The sequence below is a fragment of the Lissotriton vulgaris genome, chromosome 2_1 (assembly GCF_964263255.1).
Source record: "Lissotriton vulgaris chromosome 2_1, aLisVul1.2, whole genome shotgun sequence".
Classification (NCBI taxonomy): domain Eukaryota; kingdom Metazoa; phylum Chordata; class Amphibia; order Caudata; family Salamandridae; genus Lissotriton; species Lissotriton vulgaris.
In genome coordinates, this window is record NC_141687.1 from 867310759 (window position 1) to 867331576 (window position 20818).

At 45.1% G+C, this 20818-nt stretch overlaps 1 protein-coding gene across 1 annotated transcript in view; it reads left to right on the top strand.

Moving 5' to 3' along the window:
• ATIC (5-aminoimidazole-4-carboxamide ribonucleotide formyltransferase/IMP cyclohydrolase) overlaps positions 1-20818 on the top strand; it is a 133137-nt gene that overhangs the window by 35826 nt on the left and 76493 nt on the right. Inside the window, exons 6-7 of the mRNA XM_086956356.1 lie at positions 1548-1699; positions 17693-17849. Coding sequence (XP_086812482.1) covers positions 1548-1699; positions 17693-17849 — 309 coding nt within the window. The remainder of the gene's footprint in view (positions 1-1547; positions 1700-17692; positions 17850-20818) is intronic.

Consider the following 20818-nt stretch of genomic DNA (forward strand, 5'->3'; position numbering starts at 1 on the left):
ATCTGTTATGTCCGCTTTTGGAAATGACAAAACTTGTCATTACCCTGTTTGAATCTTTGAGTTTGCTAAGCCATGAAATAAATATGCAGATCTTTTTCTGGTGGGTGTGGGCAAAAAACACCACTGACTCAACATATTTGTAGTAGTAGTAATTTCGGTAGCCAGGTACCATCAATGTATACAAACATATAACATTCCAATAAATACACCAGAGTGCATATTTAAAATCTTCCAGCACAGTTTACCTGTTTTTAGCAGCAAAGTGGCTTATCCAAGTTCTTTCTCTTCCTTTAAAATTAGCACAACATATTCTTTGAAGTGCACGTTCTTCCCAGTACTGCCACTGTGTGCTAGCTATGGCCATTCTTTGATTCGATATAGCCATAAAACGTCTGCTTCACCTAATGCCATGGTACTGACGTCATTGGTCTAGCTGAATCTGTACAGTCCCATAGCTGGCCTAACTTATGTCCAGGTGCCACTGTTGTAGATCGATTGCATCCTTGTATGCCCAGCCTCTTCCACCAGATACTTTCTTCATAGTGGCATTTGTTTTGAGCGGTCGAGCCGGAATGGCCCTTGTGAACAGCATCCGTACCCTCCTGCCTGCCACTGGGATTGAAAGGTCTTAAAGAAGTGACCAATATCCAGTGCTTTGCGCCAAACTTGCATAGCATATATCTGGATTCACATTTGAACATAAAATGGTATAAAAATGGTGGAAGCTAAAGTTTATCATCCTGACCTCTCCTGATGAGATTAGAGCTCCACTTTCACTCCCCTCCCAAAAAGAGCATGCCACTTTAAGTAGTCTATCAGGGTTAACAGTCCGATCAAATACAGGAGTTGACAATTTCAAACATATTTACCATTGGTGGCATCACTACAACAAACAGCAGTAATTTTGCCACTGGCTGATTTCCACAATTGCTGAGAATTTTTTTTTTTTTTACATTGCCATCCTCCTCTGCAGCAGGCCCCAAGTAGTTTCATTTCTCATTAACCAGTTGATGATTTGAAATAGTTTTTCCATCACCAAACAAAAGCGCAATTCAGACGTATGAGGTAGCTTAGAAAAAGCCACCATTTCAAAATAAAAATAAATACCTTCTGTTTACTTTAACTTGATGTTACAAACGTGATCTTCCAATGAATCTGTTAGATCTGACTGGAATAAAGTCATGATTTGACACCAGTGCTTTATTATATCCGGAGTCTGGATAGGAATCTGCTCTTAGCGTAGTGATTTGAAAGGAAACCCTTCATTTGGAGTTGTATGGTCAATTGATTTCCTACAGCTGTCCTTCTCACACAGTGTTCTGCTTTTTAGCAACTTTGTAGGTTTGAGTATTCTTGATTGATTCATAGGGGGGTATAAAGGAGTTGCTGTACACTGTAAGGGTCTTAAACATTTGTTTTATGTGTGACTTGGTGTGTCGATTCAAATTGGGCAAATCCATGCTGTAAACCTAGCAGCTTGTATTGAAAGCAGCTTCTAATTTTAAATGGTGACCCATGTACTCAATTGCTCTTTTCATCTGTTAAAGGTGGTGTAACGCTCTTGCGAGCAGCTGCTAAAAATCATGCCCGTGTCACTGTGGTTTGTGATCCACTGGACTATGACTCTGTTGCAGATGAGATGGAGAGATCCGATCCAAGGAACACCACCATGGAAAGGAGGCGCCAACTAGCCTTAAAGGTAAAGTATTAGAATTGCTTCACTCAGCCATATTCTGTACAAATACCACCATTTGGTAAGCAGAGCAGGCTTACCGGTGCAGACAAATAGTGCTGAATATGCTGTCCAGCTGCACTTTTGGCAGAGCCGCTTCTCCTTAAAGCTTGCTATTCCTAGTGCTTGATTGCACTTCTGGTTTCATGCCAGACTGTAGTTCTGAGGGCTGGCTGGCTTGCGTGATTGCAGTAGAGGATATGTTAAAATTCGGCCCTGATTTGAGAAAATTTTTTTTCCTTCTCTGAAAAAGATGAGCTTTCAAACAAAGACCATCGGAGGGTACGGGTACTCTACTTTATCTTAGAGCCCTCTGATATTTACCACATGTAATATGTATTGTTTACCTCTCTGGTTCACACCCAATCTCCTCCCACTTAAAACTTGCCTTGTTTAGTCATTGATGTGCACATATGTTCGTGGGAAATAAACCAACTCCTAAAGGGGTTTCTTCTTGTTAAATCTTGCACTATATGTATCGCATGGCTGTCATTGATACAGCATTTTCACGCTCCATGCTGTCTTGGGTGGTGGTTGACTGGCTGCTTTTTTAGGTCTCGCCTGAGCCAGCGAATGATCTGGTTTTTCGTGACATTTAGTGAGAGGGCTTTAGAAATCCGACCACATGCCTTTTCTTGTGGCCTAAAGCTTGCGGTTACGCACACGCACAGCTGCCAGCTTCCAGTATGCGATCAGGCACCATCTGGCTTTCCTCTTGCTTGCTCTCTCAAGCGCCTCACTCAGCCCCTCCCCACCACAGAGTGCATCTCTCGGCCACATGTCTTGCTTAACCGCAGTCTAAACTTCACCTTTGTCAAGTGTGTCCTGTCTGTTACAGCTAGAGGCGGGCCCCGAAGTATCGCTAGGGCCGGCCCTGTTCTGCGGAAGACATGGATTATTTATGGCGGCCATTGTTCGTAGATTTTACATAGACCAGCTGTGGGTTTCACCGGCGCAGGCCCGCATCATCCCGTGCTGCTTCCTTGTGGTGTGCTCAATCCCAGCCCTGCCTGCTTTCTTGACGGTACTAGCAAAGGCTTAGGAAGGGCACATTTGTCTGTTGTCGCCTTGTATTACGGTTACTGTCTAATTGTCTTCCATGTTATATTCACACATCCCACCTGTGGTGATCAGCTCTCTAAGTGGTCCATCTCGCCGAATAAGCGGCTGATCTAAGCTTTTTGCATGCCAAGTAATCTGACCCTTTTGGTGCTTCTAAACTTGAGCAGAAACCAAGCATAACTAGGCGCCTTGAAACATAAAACCTGAGCTTCGGAGCACTGGATTGCTGCACTCATTGTACGCCGTTAATTGTATTCCTCCACATACGAAATAGCTGTCTGCCGATTCACAAAGAATTTCGGGCGACGATATTTTTTTGAGCCTGGAAGTTAAGCTCACATTCGCTGCAGGGTTGCCATCTTTCCATTTGTACAGCTCTTCGTTCCCTTCACATGGAGGATCTTAATTTCGATTAATTAAAATCCTAAAAGGCAATACAAGCAGCATAAACCTCCACAGTTAAAAGTATTTAAAAAGACAGTACAAACAAGCATTCCTTATTTACATTTCATAGATACAAAATCTAAAATCAATAAAAACAGAGTACAATGTAAAAAGACCAGTAACCAACGGCTATTGGATCTAGTATAAAGTGCATCTTTGGGTAATTAAAGTCAAAACCATGAGCCCTTTTTAGAACCACTGAATAGTTATGTTTAGAGGGGTCTTTTGTTTATCAGAGCTGCGGCCGTCAAAAAGCTAGCCACGCTATAAATAACCTTAATTCTTTTTACGCGCCTCTGAGTAATGCTCACAGAACATTACCAAGCGGAGTGTGTCCTGTGGGGAAAAGTTATCGCAGGAACATGGCGTTACATCCTCAGGTTTCCCCCATTTAGGAAATACACCCAATATAAAGTGAATTAGGTTGAACTGAAATCTGACCTATAAAAACCGCTGGAAGTGCTTAGTGACGCACATCAGATACGTTTCAATGAATGGGGAGGTTGATAAGCCATAAATACTTCTCACCACTGGTTTTCTCAACTCCTGCTCCTCCCTTTCTGCCTCCAGCAGGTTACGAAAAATTATGTTTGATCCACCATATGTCCTCCTTTATAATGCCCTGTGGTGAAGTAAACAGATCAGGTCGACCCAACCGGGCGCATGCCGCTCTAACATACGCCAGCCATGGGATCCTGTTTGCCTTCTCTAGGGCCAAACAATCTTTAAGGATTAAATGGTTACGGGTAATCTCATCATTCAGCCAGGTTTTTACCCAGCAGATCAGTGGGGCCATTTTTAGGAGATGTTACATAGCCTAGTGCTACCTCCGAATGAATTGAGAATGTGGGGGTTGATTGCGGTAGTGACAGCAGAGATCTAAGGAACCTGTGTTCCGCAATTTGTATTATTCGAATCCACATAACCCAGATTGCCACACCATAGGATGCGATCGCCAGAGACTTAGACTTATACATCTTTAGGATGGCCTCCATGGGTCTAGCTCCCAATCTCTCTGAGAAGTTCAAAAGAGCCATCAAAGGTCTTGTAACCATATTGCTCTTCAACTGAGGTCCCCAATTGCCTGTCTCGTCAAATAGTACTCCCAGATAGGAGAAGGAGGGGGGCACCGTCGTCAATTCCCTGCCGTTGCACCTGAATATTTTAACCTTTGTTTTATAGCTCTGTGCGCCGGCAACCATTACATGGGATTTAGCAATATTAACTTTCAGGTCCAGGGCTTCCATGAAACTGCCAAAGTCGTCCAGTAACGTCTGGAGGCCCATACTCGTGCGTAAGACCGCGTCCTCCGCGTATAGGAGGACCGGGATACCCAATCCCCCCCCCCTATACGCGGAGTGTCCAGTGTAGCCGAACGTATCGATTGTTCAAGGGCATTGATGTAAATAGTAAAGAGGGGCCAGTATACAACCCTGCCTGGTTTGTTTCTAAGCATTTGCAGGTGACACAAAGGTGGCGACGCAAGTGACAATTGTGTTCAGCATATAAGGCGCAAAGTGACTGGTGCATGAATATGTACAGTGAATAACAAAAAACAATGTGGCTTCAGGTAATTTATAAAGATACATTTTCCAGGATTGGTTTAGATGAGCCACATTAGGGCCTGTGCCTTTTATTGCACTGGACAGTCGATGTTTCGATCCTTTGTTTGGGATAATCTTCAGGGCCGAGTTGTGATAAGGAAGCGGTGCTGTACAGGAAGGAAGGGAAAGGGTCAGGAATGGTCGGCGGGTGAGGGGGGGGGGCGCTAGCGACAGATGTGGGGGCGTGTGAGGGAGGAAGTCACAGAGGGCAGAGGGAGGGGGATAGGTCAAGAATGGCAGTAATGTGTAAACGGGGCAGCAGGAGAGATGAAGGTACAGGGTGTACTTAAAGCATCATAGTTATGGCGAGGATGGACTGGTGTGATGAAGGAAATACGAGCATCCAATGCCATGGTGACAAAATCGGCAGGTGGCAATGTGTGGAAAATAGCCCTATGGTAGAGAAGTGGCCGGCTGGGCTACTCTCTGGTGGCATGCAGAGTAAGGGGGGGGGGGGGGGGGGGGGGGGGGGGGAAACGAGGACAGGTCAGTGAGGCCGCGCACAAAATCCAGAAATGAAACGTGTCCTAGGCATTTAAGTCCTGGGGAGGAGGGTTTCCGGGCATTAATAGTGCTCTATCCGCTGTGCTTCACGTCCCTCTGCCTGCATTACTAGTGGGCTCCCATCTTCTTGTGATGAAGTCCTGTCTGCTCCAGAGGCGCATCAGCACTTTAGAAACGGCACCGAACAGGTTGAGGCACTTTAAAAAATGTTTTGGTCTGCAAATAAACAAATGTATACCAGTGGCACAAAAGTTAGCTTTCTACATTAGATCGATTTCTTCTTATCTCTAATTCCGTAGGGCTCTTAAGACCTTATTTTCACACGCTTTCCCATCCCAGTAACTCTGCCGCCTTAGCCTTGGGTTAAGCATCCTTCAGCGCCATGAAACCGCCTGGTATACGCGCGCTATATAAATTCCTGTAAATTCAAGACTCCATTTTATAATTGAGTCCAGTAGTATGCCAGTTGTATAATGCTGATGTGTCAGCTCTTTTTGGACAGACATGTCAATGAGTCCTCTACAGGACTACTGAATTTCCAGCATCTTAGATAAGTGCAAAGGCAATAAACAAAGATCGTATAGCAGCTAAGAATGACCATAAGTGGGGCAAAAATGTCCAATAATCCTGTGGTAACTAAAGAAATACCCTTCATACAGCCCAAGGGTTCAAAAGGTCGTCATTGAAGAGATGAGCATTGGCATAGCCAATAGGTCTCGCCTTTTGGACCTTATAAGTGTTTAGCCATGCAACAGTTGATGTTGCACCAAGGATATTGTGCTGCATAACTAAAGACTTAAAACTTGAACATTGCTGTGATCTTGTGCTAGTGTTTTGTACATAGTATTTTATGTGACATTGTAATGCATCATATGATCACTTGTATTGCTCGTTTATTTCTAGCATATCTAGGGTCCTGTTTTGCTGAAATAAAGCAATTCATGTGTGACCATGTAGACTAAGCACTATTTAAGACCAGTTTATGCAAAGGACTTGGCTGCAAAGCTTGGAACTACTGTGACAGTTCAAAACTGGTTTATGTAACTCTTTGTGCTTTCTGCTGTTGTACATAAGGCTTTAGGATAAAGTTGAAACAGCTATGCAGCCTTGATACCCCAATGCCAAATATACAGTCGTTTTATTGGATCAAGTTATATGATGAAAGTAACTGAGGTGACTAGTGACTGTTTTTCTTCCATTTTCATTGACCAAGTCCGGTTGTGTCAATTTAAGTGGGCAAGAGGAGTGTTTGGCTAGAACTTGCTGACTTAAACCAGGAGCCACCCAAAGCAATTTGATCTACATAGTGTGCTATTGCCTTTTTGTACGGCTTGTCGCTGTGCACAAGGTTTCTGATTCCTGCTTTTAAACTCCATACCAATATGAAGGATATTCGAACATTGCATGTCACGCTGCTGGGAATAAATAGAAATACATCCACATGATATGGTAAATAAGACAGAGTAATTTGTTGGAAACGCCTGTACGAAAATGGCAAATCTGTATAATGTACTTTATTCATATAGATAGAACGAAAGTAAAGGCTATATTGAGGGCTAGATTACCTATGCTACCGTTCTCCCGTAATTGATGGATGCCAACTAAAATTGGATTACCCGATTATGCTGCATTTTGAGATGCATCCTGCAGAGTGTCTGACATAGGTTGTAGTTTCTAGATTATTGGACTACATGTCCTTAAACGGATGTACAAAAAGGACTGGAATTGTCATGCAACCTGCCAGTCCGTGTTTTGCAAAAGACTGAAGTTTTTTTTTATTTTTTTTTTTTAAAGAGAACCGGCTAGACAATCTGTTTCTAATTTCTTTCTATACACAATACCACTGGCGTGACCAGTTTGCCTTCTTTTTTTGACGGAAGTCTTCTGATCGTGTATGTTTTCAAACCAGAAAAGATTTATGCCAATAGTTCATAAAACCTCCTGTCAAATGCTGGGTAAAGTCAGCCGGTAAGGACTAGCTTTTTCAGAGAAGATGTTGTGGTTCAGCTTGCATTGGGTTGTAGGCGCTGCCAGTTATCTTAAAGTGGTGCTGAGTTATATGGTAAAAGAAGTGATCCAGTCTCTGGAAACTACCAGATTGCAGTGGATTTCCTTCAGCTATCCTTCAGCTACGGGCTCACGTGTTGAGGGCCATTTGCTGCCTGCTGCTTAGATATACTTTGCCAGAGGTGGCAACCTTTTTTTACCATAATGGTAAAGTGACTTAGTACATGGGTGGATCCAGTGTACTATGGAGTGGCAGGAACAAAAGTCTTCCATACTGGAACTAGTTTGGGCTCTTCATTCAGATATGGCGTGGGTCCTATGCACATGTCACTGGAACAAAGCTATACTTGGCTGATGAGCCCATTATCTGGAAGAAACCGGTTTTGGGTTGTTTGTATTACAGTTAAGGGAGGACCTGGCTTCACAGTTCAGGCAGCAGTGTTCCAGCAGTGTTCCAGCAGTGTTTGCATATAGCTGTGTCCAAACTAAGGTGGCATGGTGTGCAAAATAACAATGGATTGACTTGCAGCACGATTGATTACCAGTGGCTTAGATTAATTCAAGCATTTCATCCATTACTTTTTTTGTATCCTTTTACAAAGTTAGTTGATATTTTCTTGATCCAACCATTTGCTGCCTGTATCCAGAGTCAAATTATTAGGTGAAGCCTGGAAGTTGGACTTCGTGTATTGCTCCCAGACCGATACATAGGGGGAATAAGGCAGAATGGGGACATCTTATCTATCATCAAGCATAGTTTCCTATCGAATGGGGTAACACTATGAAATGGCCCCTTGTGGATTAAAAAATCCTATTGTACCCCATAAAATTACATCTTGCAAAATGTTTAACGGTATTTTGAACCAAATGTGACCTGTGCAAGAAAATGTTTTTATATTTTTTATATATTATATATATCGTGATTAAAAGACACAAATCCTCTTTGAGCACACTATCGGAGGATAGATTAATGTAATTGAATAGATCAATTACACCCTGTGCATTATTGCTAACCCTAATAGTTAATAACTTAATATCAAAACATAAATATCTGTGGTTTCTGGAGTGTATATATACATTGAACAAAGGTGAAGAAAAAAAATGCTAAACTAATATTACTTATATGAACAATATTTACATAGTGCGGTCTGGTATGAAATAATAGCGGGTGAAATAATTCAGCTTCATTTCCTTAATGGTTGTTTCATATCCAACCTGTTCACCAGTGATACACTGCATCGTCAAACAATCCTCCAACAGATTCACTTATATGTTCGGAATGGATATCCCTATTGTCCGAAACATAAGTTGAATACTTGGTTCAGGAAAGGGGTTCACTACACACAATTCACAGCTTGACATTTTACAGAAAATTATGTAAATCTTCTGTGGTGTCAAGCCCGTTAGGGTGTTTACTATCTAGCTCAACAATGTAGTGTCTCCTTAAGTGTTTCTCTATCTCCCCCTCGCTTGGGGGGGGCACTGCGCATATATATATATATATATATATATATATATATATATATATATATATACACAATTTTTTTTTCTTTGTCTACCAGTTTCCTTTCCCTCCCCCGCCTTCTCCCTCCATAATCCTGTGGCTACCTCCCCTTTGCCAGCACTGCATGTTTTGGATTGTTGGTCCCCAGCCGGTTTGTCTCTCACTTTGACTGCTTTGTCCCCCCCTTTACCTTGCCCCCTCTACCTTCCTTTCCTTATTTGACTTGTCTTGGCTATGCTATGCGTTAAAATCTCTTGTTACTGTGTAATCATGGTTTTCGCCTATGTTTACTCTTGGCTCCTGTAACTGATGTAGTTTTGTAACCTGTAACTCGCTGATCCTCATGCAAAGCGCTCTGATACCTCCGGGTCTAGCCAGCGCTATATACAACTCTGCAAATAAAATAGAGAGAGGCAGAGTTGTCACCTACGACACTTTCACATCATACTCTGCCTCAGCGCACTCGCAAAGTGATTCAGACCTTTTTTTTTGCCACCAGACAAGCTGTGCGAGGGCAGGAGGGGGTGGGGGGGCGGGGGGGACTAATCCTTAACACATCTAGAAAAGTTTTACTTCAACACTGGTATAAATATTGGACCCTCAGTCACGACTTCACACAATTCTTGTGTGTAAGACTGACTGCTAGTCTGCTGCCTGAGTGAGAAGTACTTGACCTGCACCTTGAACCACCAGAGGGACTCCAGGGGTAGTTGGCTGGCCTTCTGATCAGAGCATTGGGACAAAAAAGGCTCCAGCTTTCTTAAACTCTGCACATGGACTCTGCCCGCTGTGAGTCCTTCCATGTGGTGCAGCCCAAGTCCTAGACCCTTGGAAATGGACCTAAAGGTGCTCTGCCATACCGGCTGTGGTCCTAGCAGGACTGATTTGATGCATCACCTAGTTGTGACTCAACCGCTGCGACGCTTCAGAGCCACTGCTGCATGACTCCTTTACAAATGCAAGCTCTTGCCGCTCCTTCAAACCAACACTGATCATCAATGCTGTACCTCGCACCGCAGGTCCTTTTAACTGCTGCTGCACAAAGCATTCTCTGTAGGACCTTGCACCGGCCGCTGCATGATTCATTCTCTGCGCTGGACCCCGAATTGCAGCTCTTCAAACTGACTGCATGATGCATCCTCAACGCAGGCCCTTGTCTGCTGCAGTTTTGCAACGCATCTTTGATGCAGGATCTCTCAATTTTCCACAGTCCTGATTTAAGGTAGTTTGTTCAGCGGGCCTAACTTAGTCCCTGTTTCTGGCCACACTCCATTGTAGTCAGCCTGAACTTGACTTTGCCAGGTCAGGTGCGAAGTTGCCCCTTTGTGCTTTTGAACACTATTTTTATCTAAACCTGTAAAGTTGTATATAGCCGGTTCTACTAACTGTATTTTTTATTTTGGTGTCCATTTATTACATTTTACTCTTTTTCTAAATTGGTTTGAATTATTTCCTGTGTGGGGCTTTCCCTTTATTATTGGTTTAAGATTTCATAAATTCTCTACACATTGCCTCCAAGTTAAGCCTTACTATTTAGTACCAAGCTACCAGAGGGTTAAGCATAGGTTAATTTGGGGTTTGCTTATGTTTCACTTGGACAAGAATTGTGTTTGCTGCTGTGTTTCACCCTCCTCTCCCAACCAGTAACCCAATTTCCTGCAGTAATTTTTTTTTTTTTAATATAAAGGCTAGACTTGATTTGAATGTAGGCATTTACTGATAGTCTTGTTCAAGAAGGTTGGAAACAGAAATCTGTCTCTGATTTGTAAGATGTTAAAAGCAAAATTGTCAGTTTATTTGAGCTTCTTGGATTAGTTTGAATCAAAAAATGTTTTAAAAAATACAATACAGTTTGGGAAATTGCCCATTTATTAAGGTCAGAGTATGCTTTCCAATTCTCCTGTCTTGAGATCAGATCACTGCATGTTGATAATGCTTCCAGAGACTGACTCAGTCTGGCTCCTTTGTAGAAGTCTGGGACATCCCCAAAACTAGCAGTCAAACTATGCAGATGCATGAGGTTTCACCAATACTGTAGTTTGTCTTCAGCAGGAACCTGTAAACCAGAGAAGGCAGCACACCGGTCTAAACGCCTGTGCTGTACGAATGGTAGCATGGGTGAATCTGAAAGAGTGGGTAGGTGGGGGCGCATACCTAAACTGCTCTGACCGTGTTGAAGATTAAGTGGAATGACCATGCTAGTAAGAGCACCTGTTGACTATCTCCTCCTTTCACTGCTATGTGACCACTAAGGAAAGTAGATAGTAGGACAAGCAGCCCGGCCTGAATCCCAGCGAATCAGTGCTCTATGGCCCCGTACCTTGAGGCTGAAGGCAGGCATAGGGTGCATGGAGAACCAAGTGAGAGGTGACTTGAAGGATGTGAAGAGGCATATTTAAGACCCATAGGTTAACTCCAGTCATGCGGATGAGACAATCTGCCAAAGAGCCGCATAGCAAGAAAGCAGGAAGGACCAGGGACTTACTTGGTGGCAGCCCTCCAGCCTGTCTGCTGCCTTTAGCCCTTTGCTACAAAAGGTGACTCATCCTGCAGGACCAGTGACCTCCAAAATTCTGGGAGGACTGCCTGCCTTCAACAATGACTCAATCTCTGACAGTGGACCTGTCCAGAAGAAAGCAACTCATGAGAACTCTGCCCGAGGGACCGTGGAACCGCCAAAGGACCCATCTCTGCACCTGACCCTCAATGTCCCTAGTCGAAGTGGGTGGCTCACCATTCCTGCCCCCGCACCCCCAATGATGCCACCTTGACCTGCCCGGTAAGTTATTCTCAATCTCTGGGGAGCTTGACCAACGGTGTCCCCATAACATCAGAACTTGCATTGGCATCTGTGACTTTCCTTCGTCGAGCCTGCAGCCTTTCTCCAAAAACTGTCCTACATTGGGTGCCGAATGCGGTGTTGGCACCCGGCTGTGGCTGAGGGTGCAGGTTTGGTGCTGTCTTGTGACCCCCCCTTGGGGCTACCTTCACCCCAGGAGATCGACCCCTGACAATTCTTTACTCCCCAGTTAATAGTGCATCTTCTATCACCCCGAGTCTCCATTGGTTAACGTGTGCCTGACCCAGAGTTTGACCCCTGCACCCGGCCGCCCCTATGCTGCTGGTAGTGCAGTCTTAGTACTAATTTGTGGCCATTACCTGAAACCCTGAAGGCTAGATTTCTAAGTTGTGTATTTGCCTGCAAAACTGCATTCTTGTTACCTCCCATATGTTAGCATTTCTGAACTGAAATTGCACTGTCTATATTTGAAAGGGAAGAGTATTCTCTTGAAAAACGTACTCCTCTTTTAATGTACATCTTGTTCTTAAACTAAATCTCTAAAGCTTATTTTTTTTTAATTGGTGTGGATCTCCTTTTTGAGTCATCTAATTTATCACTGGGTGCATAACAAGTGTTGCACTCCTCTGTGGGGGTCTAAGGCTGCGCAACCACAAATGGACCACTTAGGGTTTACATTGCCCCCTGGACAGTTCTGGGGAATCTTTTGAATTCTTTACACAATATAACCGCTTAATAGTATATTGCATAAAAAGCCAGCTTCCTACATGGGCTCAGAGCTTGGACTCTCGCCTGCAGGGAGTCAGAAGATAGTCTGCTGTGGCAGGCTGGACTAGACCAATTAGCCAGTACACTAGATACTGATAGTTTGTTCAGGGGGGCACCTCAAATGTGCCCTGTGGATGCATGTGCTAAATCTTGTACTGGTAACAGTACAGATTTATTAAGACCAGGTATTTTTTTTACCAAACACCGTATGTTTCTGTAAACCGTCCATGTAGCTGGGGAACAATGACTAGTACATATACGTAGATGGCTTACCTGTTCACTTGTACAGTCTAATTGAACTAGACAGCACAGGGGCAGGTCTGATCATGCAGATATGCCCTCATATGTAATATAATGCACCTTGCCATACAGCTACATGACCTCCAGTAGGGGTGAGTTACATATATTTTATGTAGTGACTTTGGCATGGCACACAGTGTGCTATGTTTTCGCTAATGGTTTGCACCATGACAGACTGCAATGGCAGGCTGCATGCAATTTGTATGGGAGCCCCTTAGGGTGGCATTATACATGCTGCAGCCCTTAGGGAACCTCTTTAGTACCCATGACCTAGGTACCAGTAGTTCCACTTACTAGGGCCTTACAGGGGTGCTAAAGTGTGCCAATTGTTACAATTCGACCAATTTAACTTCTTTTGAGGGGACGCGCACTGGGGACTGGTGAGCAGAGACCAGTGCACATCAGTCGTAAAACAGAAGTACCCCTGGCAAAACATGGGGGTGATGACAAAGGGTCTCTTTGCTACATCTAGCACACCAAAGGTATCCCTGAAATGTCTGTTAAAACTGGCTCTTGGTTTCTTGATTTATGTAGCTTGGATTGATACAGCATCTGTGGTGTAGGACTGAAAAGTAATTACTAACCCTATTAGCAAATGGCGATGGGCAAATATTTTATTCTACAGTGTTGGTTCCCTATTATTGGCCTTTGCTAGAGTTTTCTGCCTTTCCCACCCCAGGTCTAGTCTTAGCTTTTACACACTATTAAAGCATGCTTTGCTTCCCTTTGCTTAAACAACGTTGCCCAAATAATAACATGGCTTTGTCATATTTGCGTGCTATTTCATGAGTATGCATTTCATATTTAAGGAGCTCAGTGAGTCATTTTTTAGATTTTATCCTGGGGTGAATCCGTACTTAATTTGTAGGCAGCACAGACCCTTGTTGTTGGGGACCAGAGCACGTTGGTACTCCCCATCGGTTGTGCCGATGAATAAAAGTCTTTGCCTCCAGCTCAGTATGAGGTAGAGTACTTGTGCATTAAATGGCCATTTGCTGTTTGTCACCATAGACTGACATGGTCAACCCATGGCACCTTTTTACTATCCAGTGATTGTTTTGAGATGGAGCGGTTAAGCTTAGTGGACCAATGCATACTTTTCTGAACGAATGCTGGTGCCTCATTTGACCAGTACTGTACTGATGTTGGCACTGTGCAGCTAATTGTGGGTGGAAGCCTCTGTATCTGACACAGCAGTTCCTGGATCAGAGTGGCATTCCCAGCCACAGTAGCTGTACATTCTTGCCCAGCTTTTAATAAAAACAAATTGAGCTCTGGGATGAGACTTTTTTTCGAATTCATGTTTACGGTTGACTAAAATTGGTTAAAACTAATCTGGCAATTCTCTTCAAAGCATAGTTTTAGATTACTAGTCTTGTCTATTGCCATGATTCAACATTTAAATTTCGATTTCTTAACCAATGGCCACAATCTGTAATCAAAAGCTGCCCTCTGGTATAGGATTTAGTATTTATCAAGCTTCTGATGCTTGTTCGAGATCTACTGATTTTAATGTCTCAATACTATTCTTTTTTTTAAACTTTGTTATGAATTCAAATCTGAAGAGTATAAAAAATGTGGCTGCCAAATCTTTACAATACAGCGACTTTTATAAGGCCCTTACTTTGCAGTTTCCCTATTTTCATTTTTTTTATATATATATATTCGTTTTTCTTGAATAATACAGCGTAATTATTTAGAATTTATACAGTAAATTTTGCACAATATCTTATCAAACTGTTTCAAGTAGAAGTTTAGGTCCGACATTTCCCAGCTTGTCGTGTGGTCATGGACCTAGTCCGAATCTGAACTATCCTCCTTATCCGATGGTGGTTCGCAGATATTGCCTCTGTAGGCATTCCATGCCCCCCAAATTGTCTTCCATTTTTTGGGGCAACCCCTGCTGCTAAACACCGCCCTTTCTGTTATCATGGCTGCATCCATATCTCCCCTCCATGCTGCACAGGTTGGTTTCTCTGTTCCACCCCATCTCTGCGCTGTTTCTTTTAGCCACCATCATACCCAGTGTCGCCCACTTCTGCCCTTAACGTGTGGGTTCCCATATATTTAGAAGACCGTGCCTGGGTTCCGGCAGTAGTGAGTCTCCCTCTGATTGAGACATAGTCCTTAATACCTGTGTCCAGTATTCAGCTATTCTGGGGCAGTCCCATATGTTGTGATAAAAGGTCCCCTCCTCCCCACATCCCCTCAGGCAGTAGGGATGATCTATCCTTCCTATCTTGTGTAGAGTGTTTCTAGTTTAGTAGGAGTGGTGTAGTATGCATAATTGTAGCAAATGAAGACGCGAGGGAATGCCCACTTCCTTCGGGGATGCCAATGCCTCCTGCCATTCCGATTAATCAAGCTCCCCCACAATCATGAGACCATTTTTCCCGTAGGCTTCCCGTTGGGTCAGGTAAGTTATTCACCAATTTACGATAAATTATGGAGGTCGCCCTCTTTGGCATGTAGTTAGTCAATAGCCTGTCCTCTAGAGGAGACGCTTCCGGGACTTCCGTGCCAGGTGGTAGCGCTGTCGCTAATGCGTGTCGTCGTATCTGCACATATCTAAACTGTTCAGTGGGGGCTAAGTCTTATTGCTGTCGTAGCATATCAAAGGAAAGTATTTCTCCTTTCTCCCACTTATCCCCAATCGTCGATAATCCTATAGCATCCCAACTATCGAAACACTTGGTGTCTAAGTTTTCCCAGCCGCTTTGCGTCATAGTGGAGTAAGCTGCGTTAATACCCCCTGCCACCCCAATTTTGCCTGCATTACATGCCATATTGTAAGCGTGTGTCGCAGTGGCCCAAACCTTGTTAAAGAATTTTTTATCGTAAAGAGGAGCTAGCACACCAGACACTCCTAACTGCTCTCTGTCCGCCTTTAGTGCCGGTTCCGATTGTGGAAGATGTATCCATTGATTACTTTTAATTGTGCTGCCCAGTAATAAAGGTATATGTCTGGAAGCGCTATGCCACCATCGTACCAGCTTGGCCTGTGCTATACGTGCGGGCTTATGGCCCCCATAAGAGAACCGAGACCTGCGCCACAATTATTTTAAAATAGGAAGCCTGCACAGGATACGTTGTATTTTCCAAGATATAAAGAAAGCGAGGCAGAGCCATCTTAAAAAGCGCTACCCTTCCCAGCAGGGTCAGTGGCAGCGACTCCAAGTGTCGTATGTCTCGCTTGAGACGGTCGAGTGGTGGCTGCAAATTCCGCTTGTAGAATTCGTCATAGGTCTATTTTCATTTGTTAGCACCGCAACACTCTAGCAAGTGGACAATTGTGTACACAATACTCCCCACCCCAGATATTAGATTAAATACATGAATTCAGTTGAACAGTCAATTAACCAGTATAACCACAAGTTCGTGCCTGCTACACATATTCTTACTTGTGAAAAATTGAGACTCCTGCTGTTCAGAAGACCGGTTTCAGTAATGAGTCACTTATATTTTTAGTGCAGGGCAAATTCAAACCCTATGTGAAATGAATCATGCCTTCGTCCTATAAAAACAGCGACACTGATATTAAATCCATCTTTCTAGTTGCTCTTTAGTTGACTATAGTCAATAAAAACGCTGCTAAATTTGTGATGTAACCTGCTTGACTGACTTGCAGATAAATGTCGTTTAATCGATCTAGCTCTAATCAATATGAATGCTTTGTGTTTTGGTTTTTATGTCCTTGAGCTGAGTTTTAAAATGACCATATTAAACTATTTCTTCCCACTCTAAATTGACGCCCAACTGTCCTAACTTAAACCAAATAATTGTACACCACCGAGCATGTCCTGGAGTATTGGCAATCGTTTCTAACATGTATTTTTCTGCGAGCCTTTGCTAGCTTTACATGAGTGAAACCTACATTTAAAAGGGCCATGTACAATATGCACGTAATGCCCCTCCATCCACTCTCCTGTCAATGCCCCAACTCCTATCCACAATTGCGAGTCTCCAAATAATATTTCTACCCATGTTTATTATCCAGTCATTAAATCCAATGTATTCACTGACTGCTTCAAGTACTCTATGCATTTCAGTAGGGGTGCTGTCTAATAGGACATTCACTGGTGTACTAAAGCATCTGTGCTGGTGGAAAACCTACTTATTGATGAGGGCTTCAATACTTGCGGGACAAACACCAAGTTACACCTGCAGAAAATGGCACATATCCATATTAAGACTTGTTGAGCCGCTTCTTTTTTTGTGGGAGTCATTTGTGTAGAACTTGAGCGTGACTCATTCCGTAGTTCTTGTGAGAAGCATGTGCGGTTCATGAGACAAACCTGAAAATCTGCTTACCCCTTCTAGCCAAGTGTTTGATCAATCTCACTGTTTCTATATTTTTGGAGAGCTTTGGCCCATATTTGAAGGATCTCCTTATTTTTTATTTTAAAACAATTTTTCGTACCGGCCTTTGTGCTGACAGTAGCCCTTTGGTTACTTTGTGATTGAGGCTTGGCCTTTGAAAGCAGTACCTTGTTACATGGAATCTTGTTAATATTTTTTGTCTTCATTCCACAATTCACATTCTAGAAATGCTGAATTGATTTTTGCCCAGATAAAAACCATGACCAGATTACAATCCATGTTTCCAGCGTTGCACATGTAGGTAGTTCTGCAATTTGGGATTTTACTTTAATTGAAGTTTGTTGGAGACATTCTGGTTCTGTAGCCCTAAGACACCCCTCACGCCTGCTGTTCATGGCATGGCAGAAGGTGCATTTCTAGTCTGAGTGCAGACTATCCAGATCTAGTATTGCAAGATAAGCTCAATGCATATGCAAATCAGCTTGTATTTTTGCACTGTTACCTCTGAAATCACCATTGCTACAGAATCTACATTTTTCAAAGATGTTTAGTTTAGAGGCTTCTATTCACATGCATTTAAAGTATTTGTACTGCTTAATTAACCATAGTCTGGACATCTTGTAAACTTCAACTGATCTTTGTTTCAGGCTTTTACCCACACTGCACAGTATGATGATGCCATCTCAGATTACTTCAGGAAGGAGTACAGTAAAGGAGTAGCTCATCTGCCTCTGCGGTATGGTATGAACCCACACCAGATTCCTGCACAGCTTTATACAATGCACCCCAAGCTTCCTCTCACAGGTAAGTCAGAACACGCATACCACTAGAACTTGGGACCCTCTGCCATATCTTGTCATCAACCTCTTTGGTTTGCATATGGCAGGTCAGTGTTGTCCAAGGCAGCAAATCTTAATTGTTAGATCTGAAAAACGCATAGTGATATTTTATTTGCCTTAGAATTACCCTCGGGCATCAGACTGGATCCAGAAAGTATTCGTTAGCAGTACCCCTGTGCGTTGTAAGGTGGCGTTGTGCAGCTCCAAGTTTGTCGTGGTCAGAGATGACATCTCGGCAGCTTCTTAGATGCCGCCCTCGCATTAACTTTTTTTTTTTTTTGCGCCAGCAAGCGCAGATCCGGGAAGAGCACGTACCCCCAGTCACTTTTTGACTGAGTTTTTTTCGAGGCCTTTTGTCTCCATTCTTTTGAGTCTATCTACTCCTGGTGTCATAGGGATGCCTGGCTTCAAGACCTGTGGGGACTGTCACCACATGATTTTGGGGAAGGACCCACGCCGCGTGTGTCACTATTGCCTGGGGCGTGGCCATGGCGCCAAAGACTTTGCAGGATTTCCAGCAACTTTCGGGACTGCTCCTGCAGTGTGCTCCGCGCCGCTAAAGGTCCCAGTCCTGTGGGAGGTCGAGGGACCGGTCGCGGAGCAGTCTCCATCATTCTTCTGGATCGAAGTCTTCGCACTCTGGGTCAGGTAAGTCTAAGCATTCCAAGAATAAGTCGAAGAAGCGCCGTCACTCTTAAACTTCCCCCTCGCACGCCGCGGCTGAGCATGCAGATGGTGCCACGCCAGTGGCTCCGGTGGCACCTGCGATGCCGCCGGCCTACCCACCCTTTCCGGGTCCGTTGACGATGCCTGCTCAGGTGCAAGAGTTACTTGCAACTATGGCCTGACTCTTTGGGCTGTCTGGCCCCGTGGGTGCACCTACGGACCCCACGGGCCTGGCTGGGGATCCTGCCCTTGCATCGACTCCGCCGTCTGCTTCGTCCCCGGGACCGCAGGACCCCCTGGATCCGTGCTCAGATTCTGGGTGACACCGGTTGACCCATAACGCCTCCACTGGTGTTGTCCGGTGCTACCATAGACGTCGACCCTGGTTTCAGCCCTGACTTAGACATGGCGCCGGATCGGCGTTGGTCGACGCAGAATCCGGGGCCTTTCTACCCCTATGTCGTCCTTATTTTCAGCCGGTTGCGCAGACTTCGGAGGAAGGGGAGGACTGGGAGGGGTCTGAGGACCCTCTCACACAACACTGTGGGTATGATCCAGACTGGGCAGGGGATTTGGGGGATACCAGCGGTCTTGATAACTCACCTGACCGTGGCATGCTGTCTCCTCCTAACCTGGCTACGGAGGAGGGAGCTAGTTACGCAGTGGTGTTGCGTAGGGCAGCCGAGGCCCTACACGTCAAACTTCCTAGAGTGGCCATCGGGACTAACCTCCTGACAGAAGTGCTTCAGCCGGCTGCAACCTCTTTGGAGCCCTTGCTGCCTTTTTTAATGACGCACTGTGGACAGGAACATGGCCCAATGCCATCACCAGGCTCTGGGGGACCCCCACACGCCCCCCCCCCCCCCCCCCCACACACACACACACACTTTCCCCCTCTCTCCCAACACCCCACTCCTGAGAGCTTGGTTGTCCAGGTCTCTGCTTCTCAGAGCATGTTCCCTTCTGCAACTCTGGATAGGGAATCCAAGAAGCTGTTTTCATATGCCAGCTTAGGGCTGCGGTCGGTGAACACTGCATGCCTCTTGGGCCGTTATTCCTTCTCTGTGTGGGAAACAGTTGCGCTGGTGCTGCCCAACTGTCTGGAGGAGGCCCGGGCAGTACTATCCCAAGCTATAGCAGCTGGGAGAGATGCAGCTAAGTTGACCATTCGTTTTGGGCGTGATACTGCCGACTCGCTGGGCAACTGGCTTCTCAGGGAATGTTCAGAACACTCTGATGGACATGCTCTTTGATGGCACTCACCTTTTTTGGCAATAAGGCGGATAATGCGTTGGAGCGCGTTAAGGACTCAAAAGCTACGGCCAAGTCCTTGAGCCTCCCGGCAACTCTCCCTCCTCCGCCTTCTGCCTTTCACTCCTTTCATGGCCACGGAAGGGGTGCCCCAACACATTAATTCCAGAGCCACAGGCCTGCGCAACCACAACCTCAGCGCAGACGTGGGAACCGCCGAGGCGGTTCTGGGGGCCAGCGGGTGGGTCAGTCCACCTCCACCCCTGCAGCATCAAACTCCATGCCTTCTTAGTCCGAACTTTCAGGCCCATCAAACCAGTCGGTGTCAGGATTTGCCATCCTCTTCCCCCACTGGGCAATATCACCTCGGACAGGTGGGTGCTGCAAATAGTCTGAAGGAGCTACTCCCTCCCATTCGAGACTACTCCTCCAGCCATCTCACCTCAATACCACTGCATGTCGGGGGACCATCTTGCGCTGCTTCAGTAGGACGTCACGGCCCTCTTGGCCAAGGGGGCCATTGAGTGCGTTCCTGTGCCAGAAGTAGGTTGTTGTTGTTGTTCCCAGGGCCTGCGTCCTATTTTGGACCTCAGGAACGTCAACCGCTTCCCCTGGAAGGAAAAGTTCAAGATTTTAATGCTAGCTCGGGTCCTGTCTGCCCTCTACCCTGCAGACTGGATGGAAGCGTTGAACTTGCAGGACCCATATGTCCACATCCCTGTCCTGCCGGCCCACCGGGGTTACCTGCGGTTCACAGTAGACCACGAGCATTTTCAGTCTATTTTGCTCCCCTTTGGCCTTACCAGCACCCCTTGGGTGTTCACTAAAGTAATGGCAGTGGTCGCGGCTCATCTGCGCAGATCAAGGGTTCCAGTCTTCCCCCTATCTCTACAACTGGTTGTTGAAGGCCGGCTCGCCCCAGGCTGTCCTTTCCGACCTCCAGACTACAGCCGACTTCCTGCATCTGCTGGGGTTCTCCATCAATGAGCCAAAGTAGCATCCGATTCCCTCTCAGAA